We start from the raw sequence: 20,244 nt of genomic DNA, 5'->3' as shown, positions 1-20,244 counted from the left end.
CTAACATCGTAATAAGTTATTAGTAAGATGCGGATATTTATACAATTTGGTGAAATTCAAAGGCACTATAGTATACAGAGTACACCAAACATGCTAAAATATATAGGAAATATCCAAACTATCAAATCTGCTTAGGTTTTATTCCTTTAGTAAATCAGAAACTTAGCTGTTACGAAGCAGAGACGGAAGGGTTCGATCTGGAGGAAATTCTGCACCGTTGCTAAAATTTCATCCATATCGTGTTAGCCGAGGTACTATCTCTCCACCTTCGTGGTATTCATTAGACGCACTGATTGGTAATTAGAATTTTTAATAGAGACCAATCAATGTGCTCCTAGCTATAACCGATATCGTATTAATGAAACAAGCTATTTATTATAAATTATGCAGTTATACAACGTATCTAATAATATTATTAATGAAAATTTATGTAAATACATTATGTATTATTATGTTTTATATAATACACATAATATAATTATAAAAAGTTTCTATAAGTGTCCAAAATATTTTTGTTAGCCACTGTATGCAACACCGCGTGAAAATATTTTTGAAAAATATGATTGTCATTACAAGATTATTGTTGAGGTTGACTGATAGAGGAAAGAGTGAATGAATTTGTAATAGAAAAATATATTGAAATAAGTATAGTTATAAGTACAGGTATAGTGTATGCTGTTCCAGATCCTCTCTCTCTCTCTCTCTCTCTGCCTGTCTGTCTTTGTCTGTCTCTGTCTCTCATTGTTACAATACGATAGAATATGATAAAGAGCATACATTTATAGGAAAGGACATTACCAAAAATGTTAGCTTTAATAACTGTAGCTACAAGAAACAGCAATAACAATTTGCTTATAGCTCTTTTATTTACAGACCTTCTAACCCAAAACATTTATATTCAAGGGTACAATAAAATGGATCTCTTCTTGTTTTGAATTTCTTTTGTTTCATTAAATTCTATTCTCTTAATAACAGAAATCTCTGAGTCGCAGGTATACAAAAAGAAAAGAAAAGGTAGAATTTTTCTTGAAGTAATTACTTCAACAATTATTATCAAAAATAGCTCGAGACCTTCCTACAGTAATATATGAAACCGAGGATAGTACGTAAATACTGAAAACAGTTAAAATTCCTATTGTTATAGTCTCCAATTCTATTATATGTACGTTGAAAGATTTTGATGAATGGAAGGCTGAGTGGTAAAATAAATTGGACGAGGTAAAATAAATGTCTATGGTGTTAAATCGGTATGCAGAGAAGATGTGAAAGTTAAGAATTCGGAATCGGCGGAAATACTTAGAAAACGCAAATGAAGAAAAATCGATAGCAAGAGTTGAATAACGAGGACGTACGTAACTAACGAGCCGGAACGAGTCTCAGTAGCCGTAGGTTTCGCAATAATTAAAAGGGGACCGTTATACCCTATGCCGTGATTTGCCTCCGGACATTTCTTCTTTCTGGTTTCAGTTTTCTTCCTTTTTGTTTTTCTCATAATGGTTTGAAAGGAAATTTTATTATGACCGTATAAAATACCTTTGATGCTGTGTGATTTTATTTAATATATGAGCGATTTTCTTTTGTTCTCTACTGTTCAAGTGAATTATTACGTGTGTTTTAATATTGCTTATATCGTATTTCTGTTAAATTATTAATTCTGTGAAATATGTTGAATATATCTACATTCTCTCAGTCCAACGGTGCTATTAAAGAAAGTATGGCCATTTTATTTTTAAAGTTGCACTTTTTTTATTAATTAGAAATATGTTTAGTTTAAGTAATAGTAGTTGTTCAAAGTGTCTTATTATTTTTTTTTATTTTTATCATGAATGATAGTAGTGACTGCAATAACATTACAAATACATAGTAATGGAAAATATTAATAAAAGCGGTTGCGGAAATGATGATGTAAGATGCTAAAATAGAAAATGAGAAGTTTTATTTGAAATATGAAAGAGAAGTTAATTACGGTCTTTAATATCAAAATTTATTGTATCTACATTAAAAATTAGATAATGAAAGGGTGTTACGTCGCGATATATGGGCCGTGTGACGTCACTCTGGGTCTGGCCGTCAAGGCCCCACATACCGTAATTTCGACTTCAATAGACCTAAGGACCCATCATAAACCTAAGTCTTTAGTTTAGCCTTTAACATTATTATTAACAGGATTATGTTTAATCCTGTTAATGTTTCGGTTTATAGCTGGCCCTTAAGACAGTCCTTAGGCCTATTATACGCTCTCAACAATCACTGAGGAATCGAGGATTTGCATAACGGAAAAGCCGGGTTCTTCCAGAAACTACGTCACGCACAAGTAACGGGGATAGTTACTCTTTCTCTTCTATTACAAAACAATACTACCGAACTTTCCTCCGTGATTACATGAGAGCAGACAGACGGTTGATCTTCTGGCTCACGTTCTGTAACCATCGAATTCTCTGTGTCCATATTGTATAGTAAATTGATAGAAATATACATATTTTAGATTCTGTTACCGCGGTGTTGTATCAAGCCAGCCACCCCTATTATCTTAACTGAAATCAGGGGATCGATCAAATCGTAGTGTCTATTATTATAATCGTAGCGGGAATTTACGACTCCCGTTGACGTGATATCTCGCGAACGCGTCTCTCCGCGATTGGTCGAAAATTCAAAGGGGATAACTCTTTCTAATTCTTTCCATTGTTATACACATATTATTTCCTATAAAATCTGCCGAATTATATGTGGTATTTTCATTGCATTGAATGTGCATTATGGTATAACCGTAACCTATTCCTGAATTGTGGTCACCCACGTATTCCAGTTGAATTTGTACAGTCAGGCTTTCACCAGACAGATTCAAAGAAATATTGAAATGTTAACATTCTCATGACAAATTATTAGAAGATTTTAGAAAATATTACTCTTCCCGAACAACTCACGAAATCCAACTTGTTTTTTATTTTTAATGATATCAGAAAATGTCTCGTGTAAACGGTAAATTTAATCGCATCACAGAAGACTATTATGCCATTAAATTATTTAAATCTTTAATGGCTTTCAGTGTAATTAAATACGATAGTATTTAATGCTATTTAATACAGTAGTGTTTAATTTTTTAATTAAATAATGATATAATTACATTCTTTTAATATAAATTTTCCAATATCTTTAGAGTATATTATCGATTTTATAGGACTCTGTTACGTCCGCTGACTCTCTACACAAACCAGACTCCCTACCTCGGGCAGGATGGCCGCTAGATGACTAAATATCTATATTGTATATTCCCAATAACCTTAAGGACCCACCATAAATCTTAGCATTTTCATAATTAAGATCCTTTAGACCCAAGAAGTATCTTTTAAGTTGAAGTATTTTTTAGATTTATTGCCCATTCCGAGGAAACACAGGAAAACTGTTTTCCCATGTACAATACCCTTCACGGGCGACCTTCGATTAGGGGTGGCTAGCACCCATCTTTACATTTCAGTCTTTTCCTTATTCAATTACCAGCGATGTCCGTTGCCTTCACTTTCCTAGCCAAAATTGCCATCAACGAATCCGATGGTATCGTGCGCTAGATACATCAATAAATAGCTTTCCTCCGCGACAGCATCGTCATTGAACTTCACTGGTTTTTCATCTGTCGACCAGTCAGTTATCTTGACTGACTTTTCGTTCATTGATCAGTCATCATCTTAACTTGTTAGTTACACTTCGCTGAGAACACATCTACACGCACCATGCGTAAATACTTAAATCTTCAAAGTTGTTGGAATAAAGTGTATATTTTAATTTATTATCTCAGTGTTATCATCAATTCAATCATCTCTATTATCCTAACCGAAAATAGGGGATCGACTGATTCGTGATGTCGATCATCGTATCGTAACGAGAATTTACGACTCCTGTTGGCGCGATCTACCGCGACCGCGTCTCTCCGCGAACGATCGAACAGACTCTTTTGATAAACTTTGATCATACTAATCACTCGAACGAATGTGAATTTAGTATATTTTCAAAATTGACTTTCTCAAAAAACGAATCTTTAGAATCATAAGAATATTGTATATTTTCAGTCGATTTTAAAATCGAAGCATCTATATTAATCTTAAAGTTGTATCGAGATTACAGTCAGAGATGTATTCGCATTACGATCGTCAGTAGAAAGAGATTAAACATTCCTACGTATTATAAGGTAGATAAGTTTGTACTGTATTGTCTTCAGTTCTATTATATGTATACATACTTTACCTGGGTTATTAAATATAATACCTACATATCTGATGTGCGACGAGAGTGGAGCACAATAGAGCATACAAAATGTGGCTGGTCGATAAACATGGAAAAGCGAATTTGAATAAAGATTCTGAAACTTTTAGAACCACGAAGGAGATCCGTAAGATACACAATGAGTGGGGTTCAGAAAACCAGATAAGGAAACATCCTTTTTAATTGTGTATACCTTCGTTCATAAATATTAGAACACTTAATGGTAAATGCACGTAAAGCGTAACAATTAATTTGGATTACCAAGGAACAGTAGAAAATTAGGAATTGGAAATTAGAATGCGAAAATCGATGAAAACAGTGATTAAGAGAAAATATATAATTGTAGTAAGATGGAAGATTGTCGAAATGTTAAGTTTTTGAAAACGATGAAGGAATAAACACATTTGGGATTGAATTTGGCTTGGTTAATGTTTGGAGTAGAACTGGCTATGGTAGAAAATGTGAAAAGTCAGTAAAAATGTGTGTGAATATTGGGGATTGTATGTATGGAAAAATGTTATTCTCTGAGATTGGTTGTAGAGCGGTACTAAAAATCGATGAAACGCATGAAACGAAGAAGTGGTAGAAGACGAAATGGTCCGAACAATTTTTGTTGCGCCATCGAAAGTCAAAATTCCAATACATTCGTATTTCGTTATTTTTTTTTTTTTTTAGTTCTAGTCGAAAGTTGACAAAACCACGTTATTTATAATATTCTATGTAATATAATTATGTTTTATGTAATACATAAAGTTATCTACGTAACCCAATTTCTTGTTTAGAAACAATTTTCATTGTTAAGTAATTCTGTCAAATGTAATATATTCTGAAATGTTCCACATGTAGTTATATATTTGATATTTTTCTTAATATCTTTTCTAAAAGTTTTCTTTGAAGTACAAAATATTAACTTTCTTTCCTAAGAAAATGTACATATTTTCAGTCTCCTATTATATAATTTTATTTATACAAGTAAAAGTCAAAGCTTAAATGAATACTGAATAAACGTTCGTTGTTGTGCAATATATAATTTTGAATGAAATAACTCTTTGATATTATGTGTACAACTATTCAAGTATATATTTGTTTAATATTATGGAACTAAATTCCCGAGAACAGAGAATATTCTTCATTTTGCATACGACAGTACAAGGATTGTGACAGATATTACATTTTCTGACAGAAGAGAAATAACTATATAGAGTGTTCTAGTTTCGTATTTCTTTCCTTAATCTTTCTGGGATTCCAGTGAAGCTGGACTGAATGAAATTGATTGACTTCGCCAGAACCGCATGTCAGAAACATGAATGCGTTTGAAACATCGTCTGAAACACTGTTTGAAATATCATCTGCAATATCATTTGAAACAAAAATTAAAAAATCTCTTAATAATTAGAAGGATTTGTAGCAAACTGTACTAGTCCCAATTTACCAAAAAAAAAAAAAAAAAAGAAAAAAGAAAACTGGCCCCAATTTACCAGAAAAAAGGAAAAGAATTATTTTTATATCTTTCGTGATTGTAAAAAAATAGATTGCAATAATTTTTTTACTTTATTCTAAACAAGTATTCTACTGAATCCATAAATAATTATTCGAGAAATGTAAGCGATGTTCACATTGCATAGCAGCAATGCAACTTATATAATAGGGTGTATTCCAGAATTTAACAGCCAAACCTTGCTTTTTAATGAAGCAAAATATTATATATCAAGATAGATCGTTCAAAGGTTTATTGAAAAGTTATAATAAAAATATGTAGCACGAAGGGAATAATAACAGGTTTATATGTAACATAATTTATATAATATAATAATAGGTTTATAATCGATACAGTTAATAGCTGTTAATATTATATTTCAAAATGTTCAGCGCTCTTAATAATGCGAAACTAAAAGCAGTAAAAAATTGAATTAATTTTTTTATGAAGCTCATTTTAATTTTGCTTCATTTCAATGAATTAATCAAATCTTTATGTCACACGTATTAACACGTGTGTGATGTATGTTTTTGCTATAGAGTTATACATGCATAAAAGTTTAATGACGCGAAATTGGAACTGATATTGAAGGTCAAAGCATCGTTATTTTTGCGAAATTACAAAGATTTCATTAACAAAGCTTAATTCTATCTATGTTTGACTATTACTCTCTAAGACTATCCCGTATAATTACGCTTAATAAATAGACTATGGATTTTTATAGATTTGCACGAAATTTGGGAATGCAAGACACAAAGAATGCTAATATTAAAATATACGGAATATCCAAATTTGCTATACCTGTTAATGGATAAAACAAATCTACTCTGATTAAATTCTGTTTCTTCAGTTAATCTAGTTAAATTTAATTTGGTATCTCTAAAAAACATTAACCAATATAAAAACTCGAAGTTTCTTAATAATTATGTATGAACGATAAATGACAAAATTGCTAACTAAACTTTATTTCTGTATGTTACAGATACCCTGATCGTAGTCTAATCAATCGTGCCTTGGCATTATGTGCCACCTGAGAATACAGTTTTATAGCGAAAATCCGAGATAAAAATATGAATTGATTCGTGATTTTAAATTAATGGAAAGGTGGATGTCAAACACGTTTTTTATCTACCGAGATACACAAGTTATTTGATTCGTGACAATGAGGAAAGTTAATATAGTTATATTATTAAATAGTCGGGAAGCGAGCCTAGCCGGGGCAGCAGTGCGGCAGAGATGAAACATTGTCGGGAAACGCGTTTACCAGCCCAGCCTCACACGAGACGCGAATGTCTCGTCTGGGCTAGGAGATTAAATAGAAATTTTCAAAGTAAAAACGTTAATGAAAAGAGACATGGAGCACAAGCAAACGATCTTGCTCGCACCTGCGTTGAGCAACAGCAGCTGTTGGCGGAGAGACACATCCGAAGCCACTTGGACTGGACCAGGCCCAGGGGAATTGTTACGCGCCGCTTTAATTCTTGCACTCAGTCTCGGTATTCTTTGTGCCAATCTTCTAGTAATATGCGTCATAAACAGCAGACGATACAGCAAATATATTCACGCACAGGTGAGTACATTTCTTTCGAATTTGTTATATCAGTAGTTTATCGTATGTATGAGTGTATAACACAGAAATGTGTAAAGATATTACATCTTTTTTTTATTATTTAATTTGTATTTTACAATTTGTCCAGCTGGACAGTTGGTAAATTTTTCTAGCTTAATTGCTAAATAACATGTGGGTGGCTACCCCCAGCGGGATACCATCAAGATTTTAAATCTATGATAGTAGTTTCACAATGGAAATTAATCGTATTTGTAGCAGATACTTTCATATGGTGTTAAATAGAAGCGAATCTTCAAACGTTCCTCTCATAGTACTATTTTTCCTAATTTACCAATCTTTTGGAATGCTCTATAAATAGAGTCCTAAGTTGGATGTATGTGAATAAAATGTCTGTAGAATGGATTTGGAATGAGCAATGAAAGAAAGCTAAAAGCTTATAATAACGTATAATGAACGTATAAATTATTTGAAATGCTAAAAATGATAGTACGAAATAAGTTTATTGAAAAATTATATGACAACATTTCTCAGAAAAATCTCTTGCTGTTAGATATATTTATTTTAAATTAATCAATCTTTTTTCCAAATTATCAATAATTCTTGAAATAAATACTTTTTAAGAAATAACACGTATAAAATGACATCATGTATCTTTATAACCGTTCATAAAAACAAAATATTTTCATTTGATATAGTATATATACTATATAACTATATTTATATCAAATAGTGTATATAGTAGACATAAAATAATTTAAAATTACTGTTCCATCTACTTGAAGAATCTTTTTTTTCATTTATGACAATACGATAGTTACCAAAGATACATATAATTTAAGTAGAATTCATTTTGGAACTTACGAAGCATCTTCCATTATGACACAAATATTTATATTTGTCATAGGAATTTTAATAATATAGATCGAAATTAATTGATACATTTCCTTTCGATACTTTTCAGATTTAAAGATGTTTCCGTGTAGAAATTAGAATGGAACCCTACGTAAATTTGTTCAAGCACTTGCTCGTCAAATCTATGTTTCCTGATCCTTTTCTATTCATCCAGCTGTTCACTATTACGTATGCCATCACAAATGCTATATGTGTATTCGTGTCGAGTGTTAAAAATGTCACACAAGCCAGGGACCGTTTGTGACAGCATTATTTCGCTTCTGTCTGGTGTACTGGTCAACTGCAGGGCACGTTAGAATTTTCCATAATTTGAATGTGTCTGTTAGGCTGTGTTGAAAACCAGATCTTTTTTGTTTGTTTTATGGATGTCCATGCAGTTGTTCCGTTGGTACAGAACGAATGGTAGTCGATGATTAGTGACAAGCAGTAGTAGGGCATTCGCGCAATGAATCACTAACTGAGAAAAGTAGGATGGTAGGAAATGGTCATTTTCGGTCTCGCTTGGAAACGCATACAGGACATTGAAGTATACTCTTAACGAACAAAAAGTGTTACGATCATTTATCCGAAATGTGATGAGAGAGTTGTAAAAACGAATGAAACTATAGAAATGTGATCGAGTTTTTAATACTGATCTAGTTTCAAAGTAATTGGAGTAAAAATCAATAGGTTGTCGAATAAGTGCCGTTGAAGTTTTTACTAACAATGTATAGAATGTAGTATTAAATAGAAGCAATTGATACGAGGTGATATTCAATGAAGTCCATTCAAAATTGATTTGCGTAATGAATAACACCCCAACAATGTAATCTAAACGATCAACAGGTTCTCTTCAACTTTATTGCAGCCAAAGTACTTACTTACAAGTTTGGCGAGCAACGACCTAGCTATTGGTCTTCTGGTTACACCATTCGGCTTCTTACCAGCCGTCTACGGATGTTGGCCATATGGTGAAGTCGTCTGTCAAATACAGGTAATATTCGTGCTTATAATAAACTGCATGTGTTGTTTGTTACTCGTGTTTATACATATAATATTATTATACATATAATATGTATTATATATATTATAATTGTGGAATTTGAATGGTAAAATTTGTTAAATACTTATTTATCTAATATTAATATATGTTTAGAAAAAGATTATTTTTTAAAATCTTGTTTGATTTTTATAATTTGTTATACTTTGTTATATATAGAATAAGGCAAAATGTTACGTAAAAATAATACAATAATTTCAATTGTTATAATGCTCATTTTTATTGTTTGTTCAGGTCAGGATCAACAGTTTTCTTGTTTATTTTATTGCTCTATTGCTTTATTGCTTTATAGGCATTTTGACCATTAAGCTATTGACCGTTAGCAGAACAATAGTTTTATATAAAATAACATATTTGTCACTTCTGACAGTCTATTGAAATATGTATGAGCATAGCCTTGTCTTATTTAAAATAACCAGCTTTACCTGAGGTATTTAGAGACAAAAAGATGTGAGTTACATGTTTAATACTTTCGTGTTAAAAACAGAAATGATTAAACGAGAATAGCGTAGAATTAAATATTAATGCGATAGATCTAAATAATCGATTTCTATAAATCAGACGATTAAAACTGTTGTTACCCCATACGCAGTTAAATGTTTAATAATTATTTTTATCTGAAATATATTATTTCACATTTCTTTGCGACTTTTTTCATAAAATAAAAAATTGATTTTAGAAGAAAATTAGTGCCAAAGAAATACAGATGTAATAAATTTGTTACGTTCAATAATTTTTAAACTGAAAGACAAATGTGAAATGTGATTCAATTTTCGTAACGATATTACGTGGAACTTTTAAAACACATCTGAATTTTAAACTCAATTTTCTCTGTATCAGAAAAGTGTCACTCGCACTTCTTTGATTCTAGCTACCCTTTATACATAGTTTCAAAGCTACATGTATGTGACGTTCTATTTTATTCGTAAGCATATTGATGGTGCTGTTTTTCACGTCCTTCGCTTCATTTTTCTATGATAGCGTAATTCACAAAAGTCCCTCTTTACGTTCCGCTTTATCTGTTATTGCCGTAAGACGTAAGGTACGGATACTTCAAGAAACTCGACAGATTTATTATAATATAATTTCCTGGTTTGTCTACCTCGTGTGTAAACACAAGACAACAAACTAGTAGTTCTGCATTAGCGCAGAGTATGTAATACATACTCTCATCAAGCAAAGTAGAACAGGCTTTCCAAGTGAGTTCAAGTTGGACAGTACTCTATGAAGTTTCTGTTAGGAATATGGAGTATGATGCGCAATGTTTACGCGTATTACTTCATCCATGCCTAAAAGCTATGAGCAACACGAGTATCACGAATTCTTTATTATTCCAATATTACATATATGTTATTCTCTGTGATAAATAATTGCTAAACTAACATGTACATATTGAGTAATAATTTGGATAGGCAAGAGCAACTTGCCATTTATAAATGTATTTTTATATGTGGTCTTAATTTCATTTTGTCCACATTTGCATATTCTTCGATTCCGAGTAATATTATTAACACTTGCTGCAAATACAGTTTACGTTGTAACTCGAGGCATCTGGCAATTGGTAAAAAAGATACAGGTACGTGTCTCGAAACTTTAAACTAAAGAAACCACTATTTTCGTTGCTGGGGCACATATACGTGCCGTAAATTAGAAGATTTCGAAGGTTCTTCGCAGACGCCCATGCACTGCTACTCGAGAGACTAATTGTCTAAAGAATTAAGAGCCAAATTGTTAAGAGTCAGAGGAAATTTCCCACAGTAGCTATTGGGACTAGCCCAAAAATTCTCGAATTACTTTATTCTCCCTTATAGATTTTAAATTAAAAGCACATTCAGTTTTCGAATGTATTGATCCTTGGTCGATAAGGGAAATTAAAGAATCCAAAAAATTAACATTTTTTTTAATTTTGTGCAAATATAGTTCATCTATAAAAATATATAATTCTTTGTCTCGTCGGATATCTCATAATTTTGTGAATTTTAAAATTTTTTCGTGGCAAATAGAGATGGAAGAAGATATATGATTATGAGAATAGAGACGAGATATATACTAGACATATATTAGACAAGAATGAAACCGAGCTAGAAAAATGTACCAGACAAGGAGAAAAACAAGTAAAAAGGTATGTAGTATCTAAAGACGAAAGCAACATAGGAAGATAATGAGAAAAGTAGGGAACAAAATTTATTACGTGATTCCATTAGTAAGGAACACGCAATAAAGTTGTACTATTAGAAATAGTATGTCTAACAAAAGCCAGGAAATTAATAACAGAAAAAGGAACTGCTATATAAATTCTAGAGTAACAAAAAAGAGTAATTCCACTTTTGGAACATCGAATAAGTATAATTTTAGAGAATTTTAAAAAATAAATTTTAAAAACTTGAAGAATAAATTTAATAATAATAAATCTGTTTTTGAAATTGTTAATTATTGTTGAATAAAAATTGTCCTAAATCGCCGTATATTTAACGGTATAATATGTATAATTCTTGCTGAATTGTTATATTTCGTTTACAACCGATGGTAATTAAACTGAAATTCAAGAGAGTCAAAGTTACGGCTCTATTTGAACGGTGACTGAACTAGACAGAATTTCGGCGAACAAAATCCAGTAACTTTAATTTACAGCTACTTTTATGCCCCGGAAATCTGCTAAAAATTGGTCTTGGAACAAAGTAGTACGCTTCGTGTGCGAGACATGATGCATCAGCTTAGCGTGAGTCAACTCTTTTTAGGGATTGCCTTAAGCTGAAGATCACACATTTTCATGGAGAACTCGTACTTAAAAAGATTATAGAAACATATCCTAAAGGAATTTCAGGAAATCTAACAAACTGTTATCTCGCTTTAATTTTTAAAAAATACAAATACAGTATTTCTTGGACAAGTAATTAATAATTGCTATATTGTAGATATCGGTATATTTAAGGATGTTGTGATTTTTACGTTGAACTTTACTTAGAATCATATGATACTTCTTGAATATAAATGTGTTAGCTATAAAAATATTATCCAACCAATAATTTTTCTATTCTTTTTTTAAATTTTTAGAATATGCAAATTCTCCCAAAAAGAGAAGGATCGAGAAGATAATTGCCCATGTGAACTATGTACGATAGAAAGAGAGGAAGAGAGGAAAAATTTCACTAGCAATAATTTTCTGAGGACCGAATCGAACATATAAAAATTCAAATTTACATTAGCGGTTGATATATCGGACGGCGAGAAAGCTCTTTCATATGTCACTGATCGATCGTGCAACGTTCGAATCGCGCTCACCACAGTTCGCGCTGACTCAACAAAAAGAATGGCGGGGCTGACTTTACGAAACTTTAACGGGGGTGAAATGAAATTTCTTATCCGTCTGCTGTTATATTTTTTGAAACTGTGAGGTTCTACGAGCTTATTAGTAAAAACTCTAATATCTTTATTCACTGAGAAAAATGCGTAGAATGTAGTATAGATTATCTTTTGTTATGGGAATTTAGGATTAAAAACATGTATAATATGAGTTTATATAATGTCAAATTATATGGTAATGTGGGAAAATATAATGCTAATAGGTTTGGTAACGATATGATTTCTTTCAATATCGTTCACGCTAACACAAAATCAAGTATGATGCTCCGTCAGCCTATATGCACGCAGTCATCATTCGTCACTCATTCTTCTCGTCAGAACGGCTCTTTTTCAAGCCAACCATACTCCTTGACAACGCTGACAACACCCTCCCTCTCAACTGCTTCACGGCTATCTCTTATACTATGGCTTCGGTATACCCGGCACTCACATGTTCCATAGACGTGGATAACCCATCGTCAAGTAGACCTTCTTAATTACCTGGGGTTTTTCCTTGATACTACACTGTATACCCGTCATGCACGTGTCCCATAGACGTGGATGATCCATTGTCAAGTAGACCTTCTTAATTACCTAGGGTCCCCCCCCCCATATACTACAGTAATATTTTAGTTCTATTGATAATCGATATTCAATAGGTGGTGCGAATTATTGTGCATATATCTTTTTTATTTTATTACGTTACACCGCGGTACACCAACCTGTACGTCTTAGGGAATTTCCTAGCGGAAATCGAAGAAAAATGGCTGGGAAATGTCAGCAGCCTGTTCATACCGTGCTAAGGAAATTATCACCGTCAGGAATTTGCAGCTGTGCTTCCTGCAGTCGGTGCCTTTTCCGGTATTTCTTCCACTAGTTGGTAGTTACACGTTATCGAAGTTCCTGATCATAATCTTGCTTTCGTTTCCCCTTTTTCTTCCTCCTCTACTTTAACTTTGCTTGACGTAATGTAACGGTGAAATTTATTGCATTGTATTTTCGATACACGAGAAGTTTAAGATCCTGGTAAAATCAGACATTCGGTTATATCATTTTCCGGTTTAATATATAAGCTTCATTTTACTGTCAACTATTTTACACATCTGGCATTTAGCAACGATTCTAAACTTGTAAATTATAAGCGTGACTTAGGTCGTTAATTATTATCAATATTAGTAGTAAATAATGATTTAAGGATGGAGATCTGGTTTAATATCCGCGATAACTTATCATGTAAATTATCGGAAAGTTTTAAATTCCATGCCAGAAAATATATTTTTTTTAAATATCTGTTTAAATGATACGAATCAAAAGATAAGATATTACTGTATTTTTGCTTCTAAAATTTATGTTTTAAAATACTGAAATGCTCTTGAAAATCTAAAAATGTACAGTGATGTATTTTGATATCCTATGAAATAAAAACTTTTTCAGATAAGCTTCTTCTATAAAAGGAATATTTTTCTATGAAATTCAGATAAACTTTTTTTTTATATGATAAAACTTTTTCAAATTGAAAAGATCCATGCGTTTAGCTATATTGTTATTTTATTATTATATTTTTATTAGTCTTTATTTCGCATGACTGAATTGCTAATTATTATCATTACAGTTATTTACATATGCACAGTAGTGAATAGAATTAATTTTTAACTTTTTGAAACAGAATATACCAAAATTTGATTGGACCAAACGACTTGATTCTATTTGAGACCAAAAAATGTCCACTTAATTCAGTCCACGAGGATTAGTCTTTTTAATTAAAGTTGCAAAATTATTCAAATCGTATAATAACCATGTGTATCATAAAACATTTCATTAATAGAACCCGCTGAAGAAATAGAGTGTTATAGACATGAATTTGGTTATAGATAACTAGTAATAAAATATAACGTTTAAAAATGATTCCATAATTGGTATGCAATATAATAATGCCATTCATCATTTCATTCATGATATAACCCAATAACGATTATAAATTCAGTACGACGGATCAAATACATATTCATCACCGCGCTCAATAAAATTACTGAATCAAATGTTTAATATTACTGAATAAAAATTACGGCTGCTGAAACTTCTCTTTCAGTCTTGTCAATCCTGTGTGTGTGTGTGAGCAGAGATAGTACTAGGAACATTTTGATTTAAAAAACAAGACACGTGTCGATGGTTCTAAAAATTCAAACTTCAAGAATGGAAAAGAAGTTCTTATGCAAAGGAAGATATAATATTTCACTTGCTGTAGAAAGGAATGAACTTTGACAGATACCATGGTTTTGCAACGAATAGGAATTTATGTATATAACATAATATGAATTATAAAATCATAAAGTTATATAAATTATGAAATTATAAATTTACCATAAAAACATATAAAATGACATATGAGTTTATAATGGAGTACAACTAGACTACTTGGCACCAGACGATGCAGACAATACATTAAATGTGTCCCTGTAATGCTGTATTTCATTATGATGTTATCATATTTCTAAAACTATTGATTACGTTTTCCGACGAATCATATTAATTACAGTAAATTGTTGTATGTAAATTTATATACAGATATTAATTTTATATCATTTTGTCTTAAATGTTGTATGTGAAAGTGCGAACATTCTTTTATCTAAACTATTTTACGTTTCTATTATTCTCATTTCTATCGAACAATCAGCACTAGCAGCATCTATGATTCGATGAACAATGAAATTGACAACATTGTAAAAATAATAACTTATTAATTTATTGGAATGTAGAAAACTATAGATATCATAATCATAAAAGTATTAAATTACATTCAATTTCATGTATTATAAACTAAGAGAAAATTCTATCGTGATACATTCGTACAATACATATCTCGAAAATGCCACAATTGAGAGGGAAATACTTTATTGCCTCGCCTAGAACCAATAACGCAAGCGACAACATTTATTGCTGACATAAAATCATCGTGTGAATTATTCAGTTCACGTGATACAAAAGGTATGGTTTGCAATGCTACCAATCTAAAAAGGCTTTGTACAATATCGAATGAATACGGATACGAATAGAAAGCTTTAGATAGCAATTACTAGCAGACGTTTTTAGATCACGATATAAAAGTTTTGACAGTTTATGGGATAGAATAAATTGTACATTGATATCTCTTACCATTATGGGTTTCAATGAAATATTATAGTATCTAGATGTCAATGATAGATATAACAAAACAAGAATAAATTAAATAATAATTTAAAAAAAATATTATAATCGACATGCAAGTACTTTATGTTACGTTGATTGGAAAGTTCTGTCGTTCTCCTCCTTTGAGCCTTGGTTGGAATGTTCAATGCTATTCCATACCACCCATTACTCAGAATATCGAATTTCACCTATCATATGTTCTACGCTTTATGAAATATTTTTAATATTGAATGCAGCAGAAACCCGCAAAAACTGTTTTAAAAAATTCATTGTTGTTTAATTTATGCTAGTCTTCCTTTAAATTAATGAAACGACGTAGACATGTACTATCTTCGTTAACAGTAACAATAATGTTAAATATAAAGTTGCAAAGTGCAAGGAAGAAACATTTCAAATTTTGTACCCTACTAGACTTTATCCTTGTCGGGTAAAGACCAACCTATTTTTTCATATTAACTAATAAAAAGATCGAAGAGTTATGAATTACTTGAAGGGACGATATAAACACGTAGCATCGTTGTCAACAATAACAGTAACGTCACGCATGAAGATAACACGTATCAGTGTAAGAAAGATACATTTCCAATTCCGTACTCTACTGTTTTCATCCCCATCGGATGAGAGTTAGCCTGACTTTTCGTTCGGGTAAAGCAACTAACCAAGAGATTGAAGAGCTGTGAATTGCTTAGAGGAACGATTGAGTAAATTCGTTTTGTGGTGAAAATATTCGGTTAAGGTCTCTCGGGAGTGTCTCGAGGATAGCCCGAAACGAGGCCAGGGCGATCCTAGCCCCTCCAGATTATCAGAGCTTTTTCCTGGCTGTACGCCAACGGTCACCATGGCAACCATCTTAAACGTATACTACCCTCTGACGTCTCTCGTCCCCTAACTCCTTTCTTCGTGGTCGCTACTTTATGGATACACCAGCGTCACTGATTCATCGAATCACGTTGTGTCGCCTTTGGCACATCACATTCGAAACTAGACATTTTGACTTCAAGCGGGAGATCTTCTTTAACCCGCTTAAGCTCTGTTGGTACACAAAGAATGCTTCGCGCGTACATGAAGAACTTGCAAAATATGATTTTTAGAATATTTCCCCTAAGAGCGTGTTTGGATACAGTTGCATGAGATGTCTCAGCTAGTGCATAGGAGGATTTGGAAAGTGTAGCAAGAAACGGTATAAGTAGACTGGGGTTTTTTGTACAAATTCATATTTTTGAGTGGAATTTTGTTTCTTCAGATTCCCTGCAAATGGATAAAAATCCGCAGTCCAGTTGTAAGATATGTTTTTCGCAAGGTGCTGCTTATCTTTATTAGTGCGGTTGATCTCCGTATTCACGGAGTGTGACAGTTGCCCGCGGATACGTGCTGTCTCTGCCCGCCGATCTGTATTTGTTCAGACAGCTTGAAAAATGCACGTACGAGTAAAGACCCGTGACAAGCTTGGTTTAGATAAAAGGTTCCTTTGTCAGATTTTTCTACTAGCTTGAGCTTTCAATATGTGTATATATTCTCATCCGCATTTCTGTGATTCTGACTTTTTCGTAATTGTAGACGACCTGTTAACGTTAATCAAGCTCGTTAATCGTTATTACATTCGTTGAAAAGATTAATCATAAATATTATTTACCTTTAAGTTTTTCAGTATATTGGTGAAAATCGTGGACCTTTTGTAATAAATAATTATAATATATTCAATCCAGTATTGGTATAAGTGGTAAAAATATGATCAAGTGTAGAATGTAGACCAAGAGCGAAAAATCATGTTATGACCATGCTAAATTGCTAGAGTAGAAAAGTGAAACGTGAATAGAAAAGTGCGCGTGTGAAACAGAATCAGAAGATTGCTTTCGAAGCAGAATTCAATCGACAATTCTATCAGGGAATTGATTACATCGTCGAGTTGTAAATGGCTGACCAACGCAACGTTAAGTTGTACTACTTGAATTGTATTCCGTATTGATTTGCGATTTGAATACGGTTTCCAAACAAAAAAGAAAAGAACGAGGGAGTATATTTGTTTTCGTATTTGTCAATACGTAACATCTTGCCTTTGTAATTCAAATGAATAACAATTGAAATTTGGAGGGATTTGTTTACAATTGTGTAAATTTTATTGTTTCAGGCACTTCTTAGAGGAGCTTTAACTCAGCAGAGCGCTGTTATCCTCGTCTGTATGGCAATTGATCGTTACATTTGTATGCTACACCCGCATCATTATCATAAGCACACATCTAAAAAGGTAAAATTTTTTAAATCACCTTTTACGCTATTATCTTGAAAAGTACATATCTCGATGTTTTTTTATTTTCCAACTTTCATATTTCTTGACCTTTAGATAATGGTTTTATTCAATAATAATTTAATCAATGAATAGTATGCAAAATAATATCGGATGATAGGAAAATGTACTTGAAGAATTCTGAAAATATGAAATCTAATACGTGTCGTTCTTGCTGTCATCGTAAATCTTAAAAAAAGTTGTCTATTTATCTATATTTTACTTCTTCTTATGTCATTTAGTATCTATACAATTAGTGCTTTTTCTGGTATATTTTAACGATTATTCATATATGTTTTTCCTTATTCAAGAGAACTTATTTTTTACGATTTATTTTTTGATGGATTGAAACCACTATAAAGGATGAGGTCGAGAAAGTTATGAAACACATTTTTCTTCATCTATAATTCTAAAGACCATCCTGTATATATATTATATGTTCACACAGTTCTTTATTTCAATCTTACATTTTATTAATTAATTTATAAATAACAACGGAAGTTAGATATACGAGTATAATTTTCAATTATACATAATTTGTGTGGATAAAACACTTCAAAATGGAAATATGTAGTACTGAAAACAGTTGACATTGTTTTTCATAATTTAATAGTAAACATTTCTACAATCGATAGATGAATATGTACAAATAAATAAACGTGTCAATCCAATATTCCAAAATTTTCAAGCATGGGACCACGCTAAAATTGATATATCGATGCTGTCAATTTATTTTTATATCCTACAAAATCTGCTACTGAGAGTTGTAGAAAGAAGGAGATTGACATACACGATATATCATACCAAGATCTTCTAGAATTCTTTAAAATTTCGTATATTTTGTCAGAAATCATTTTAGCTGAGTTTCTTCTTTTTTCATCCACATTTACCTAAATTAACGTAGAAAAATCGCTGGCAATGTATTTTTAAAAGTTATCGATAGATATTAAAAAAATGTCTTGAGATTACCGAGAAACCTCACTTCCAGGAAAAGGATAACAACCATTCTATCATATCTATCATAACTTTGGAACAGCTTAAAGTATAGCCGGGCGATAGTGACAGATTCAGAATTGATAGAATAAATTTTCCACGATTATAGTTATTCCGATTCATCATCTATTGACTTTTCTACGTAAGCACCCAAGATACCTTGTGTGATAATCAGGATATCTTCTTCTTAACTTTTCTCAAATTTTTATATCTCATTATCATTCTTGTTTCAGCAAGCGTAAACAACGTTTAATGTTTCATGAGAAGCTTTAACACAAAAGTGAAACAACACATGCTGCATAATAATAACAATTTCATTACATATCTTTGAAATAATTGTCTAATAGTAATCCAAAAATTGCAATGAAGTTAACTTCACAGTCGAATGACTGTAATGTTATATTTTTCTACTAGAAACTATATACAGTGGTTTCACTTGGAAGATTTTAGGATTAGCATTGTACTATTCATCACAGTCCTTTAACTAAAGTTTATTATTGCCATCCATTTACCTCGTAGTCAGAGTCAGTGTCTCGTGCACAGATAGGGTCTCTGAAGCCACTTAATCCTCTATCACTTGAAGTAAAGCTGATAGTTGTTCACCAGCGACGAGATGTAGGAGACGATTTATAATTTCAAATAACGCTTCCCACGTGCTAGCGTTTCTCTGTATAGACGCGCTGTTGATTTTTAATAACAAAATCATAATGCGGTGTTTGTGAATTTAGTGACCTACTTTACGGTAGTGAAGTATTTTATTTTCCATAATCTCGTAAGTTCCACACCATTTGCCTGCGTGGATATCGAGCAAATTGTGAATATTCACTTTGAAAAGATGTTTTATCATACGACTTATTTATTATATACGTAATTATTACACTGTGATCTTTTATACATCTGTAAGAAATTTAAAACTGCAAAAATCCACAAAATGTGCATAACATGCAAAAGTGTATACATAGAATATGCAAAGATTAGTACCTGTTATAACGTTTAGTAAGCAAAACAAATGTTTCTTCATTTGTTCTTATAAAAACTCGAATTCGCATAAATATCCGTAGTCTAATAATTATGTTACCTAATTCAGTTTACGTTTTTTTTTTTTTTAGTCTTCTAACAGTGCTGCTAGCGTTTTGTACCAGAAATTCTCTCGTTTTATTTCATCAGTACATTCAACTTCTTAG

At 31.9% G+C, this 20,244-nt stretch overlaps 1 protein-coding gene across 11 annotated transcripts in view; it reads left to right on the top strand.

Moving 5' to 3' along the window:
- LOC122565886 (trace amine-associated receptor 9) overlaps positions 1 to 20,244 on the top strand; it is a 96,921-nt gene that overhangs the window by 24,356 nt on the left and 52,321 nt on the right. For 7 of the 11 annotated variants that reach the window (XR_006316307.1, XR_006316308.1, XM_043722417.1 and 4 more), the window contains 3 exons: positions 6,717 to 7,304; positions 9,064 to 9,189; positions 17,912 to 18,028. Coding sequence is in view for 9 of the 11 variants with exons in the window: in XM_043722417.1 (XP_043578352.1) it covers positions 7,077 to 7,304; positions 9,064 to 9,189; positions 17,912 to 18,028 (471 nt within the window). In the remaining 2 variants the exon portion in view is untranslated. Of the gene's footprint in view, positions 1 to 4,064; positions 4,184 to 5,917; positions 6,037 to 6,716; positions 7,305 to 9,063; positions 9,190 to 17,911; positions 18,029 to 20,244 lie in introns of those variants that run through there. The other 4 variants (XM_043722441.1, XM_043722430.1, XM_043722406.1 and 1 more) reach the window with 3 other exon arrangements.

This window comes from Bombus pyrosoma, linkage group LG1 (assembly GCF_014825855.1).
Source record: "Bombus pyrosoma isolate SC7728 linkage group LG1, ASM1482585v1, whole genome shotgun sequence".
Taxonomy (NCBI): domain Eukaryota; kingdom Metazoa; phylum Arthropoda; class Insecta; order Hymenoptera; family Apidae; genus Bombus; species Bombus pyrosoma.
The sequence above is the reverse complement of the archived record's forward strand: the minus strand, read 5'-3'. Positions and strand labels throughout refer to the sequence as shown.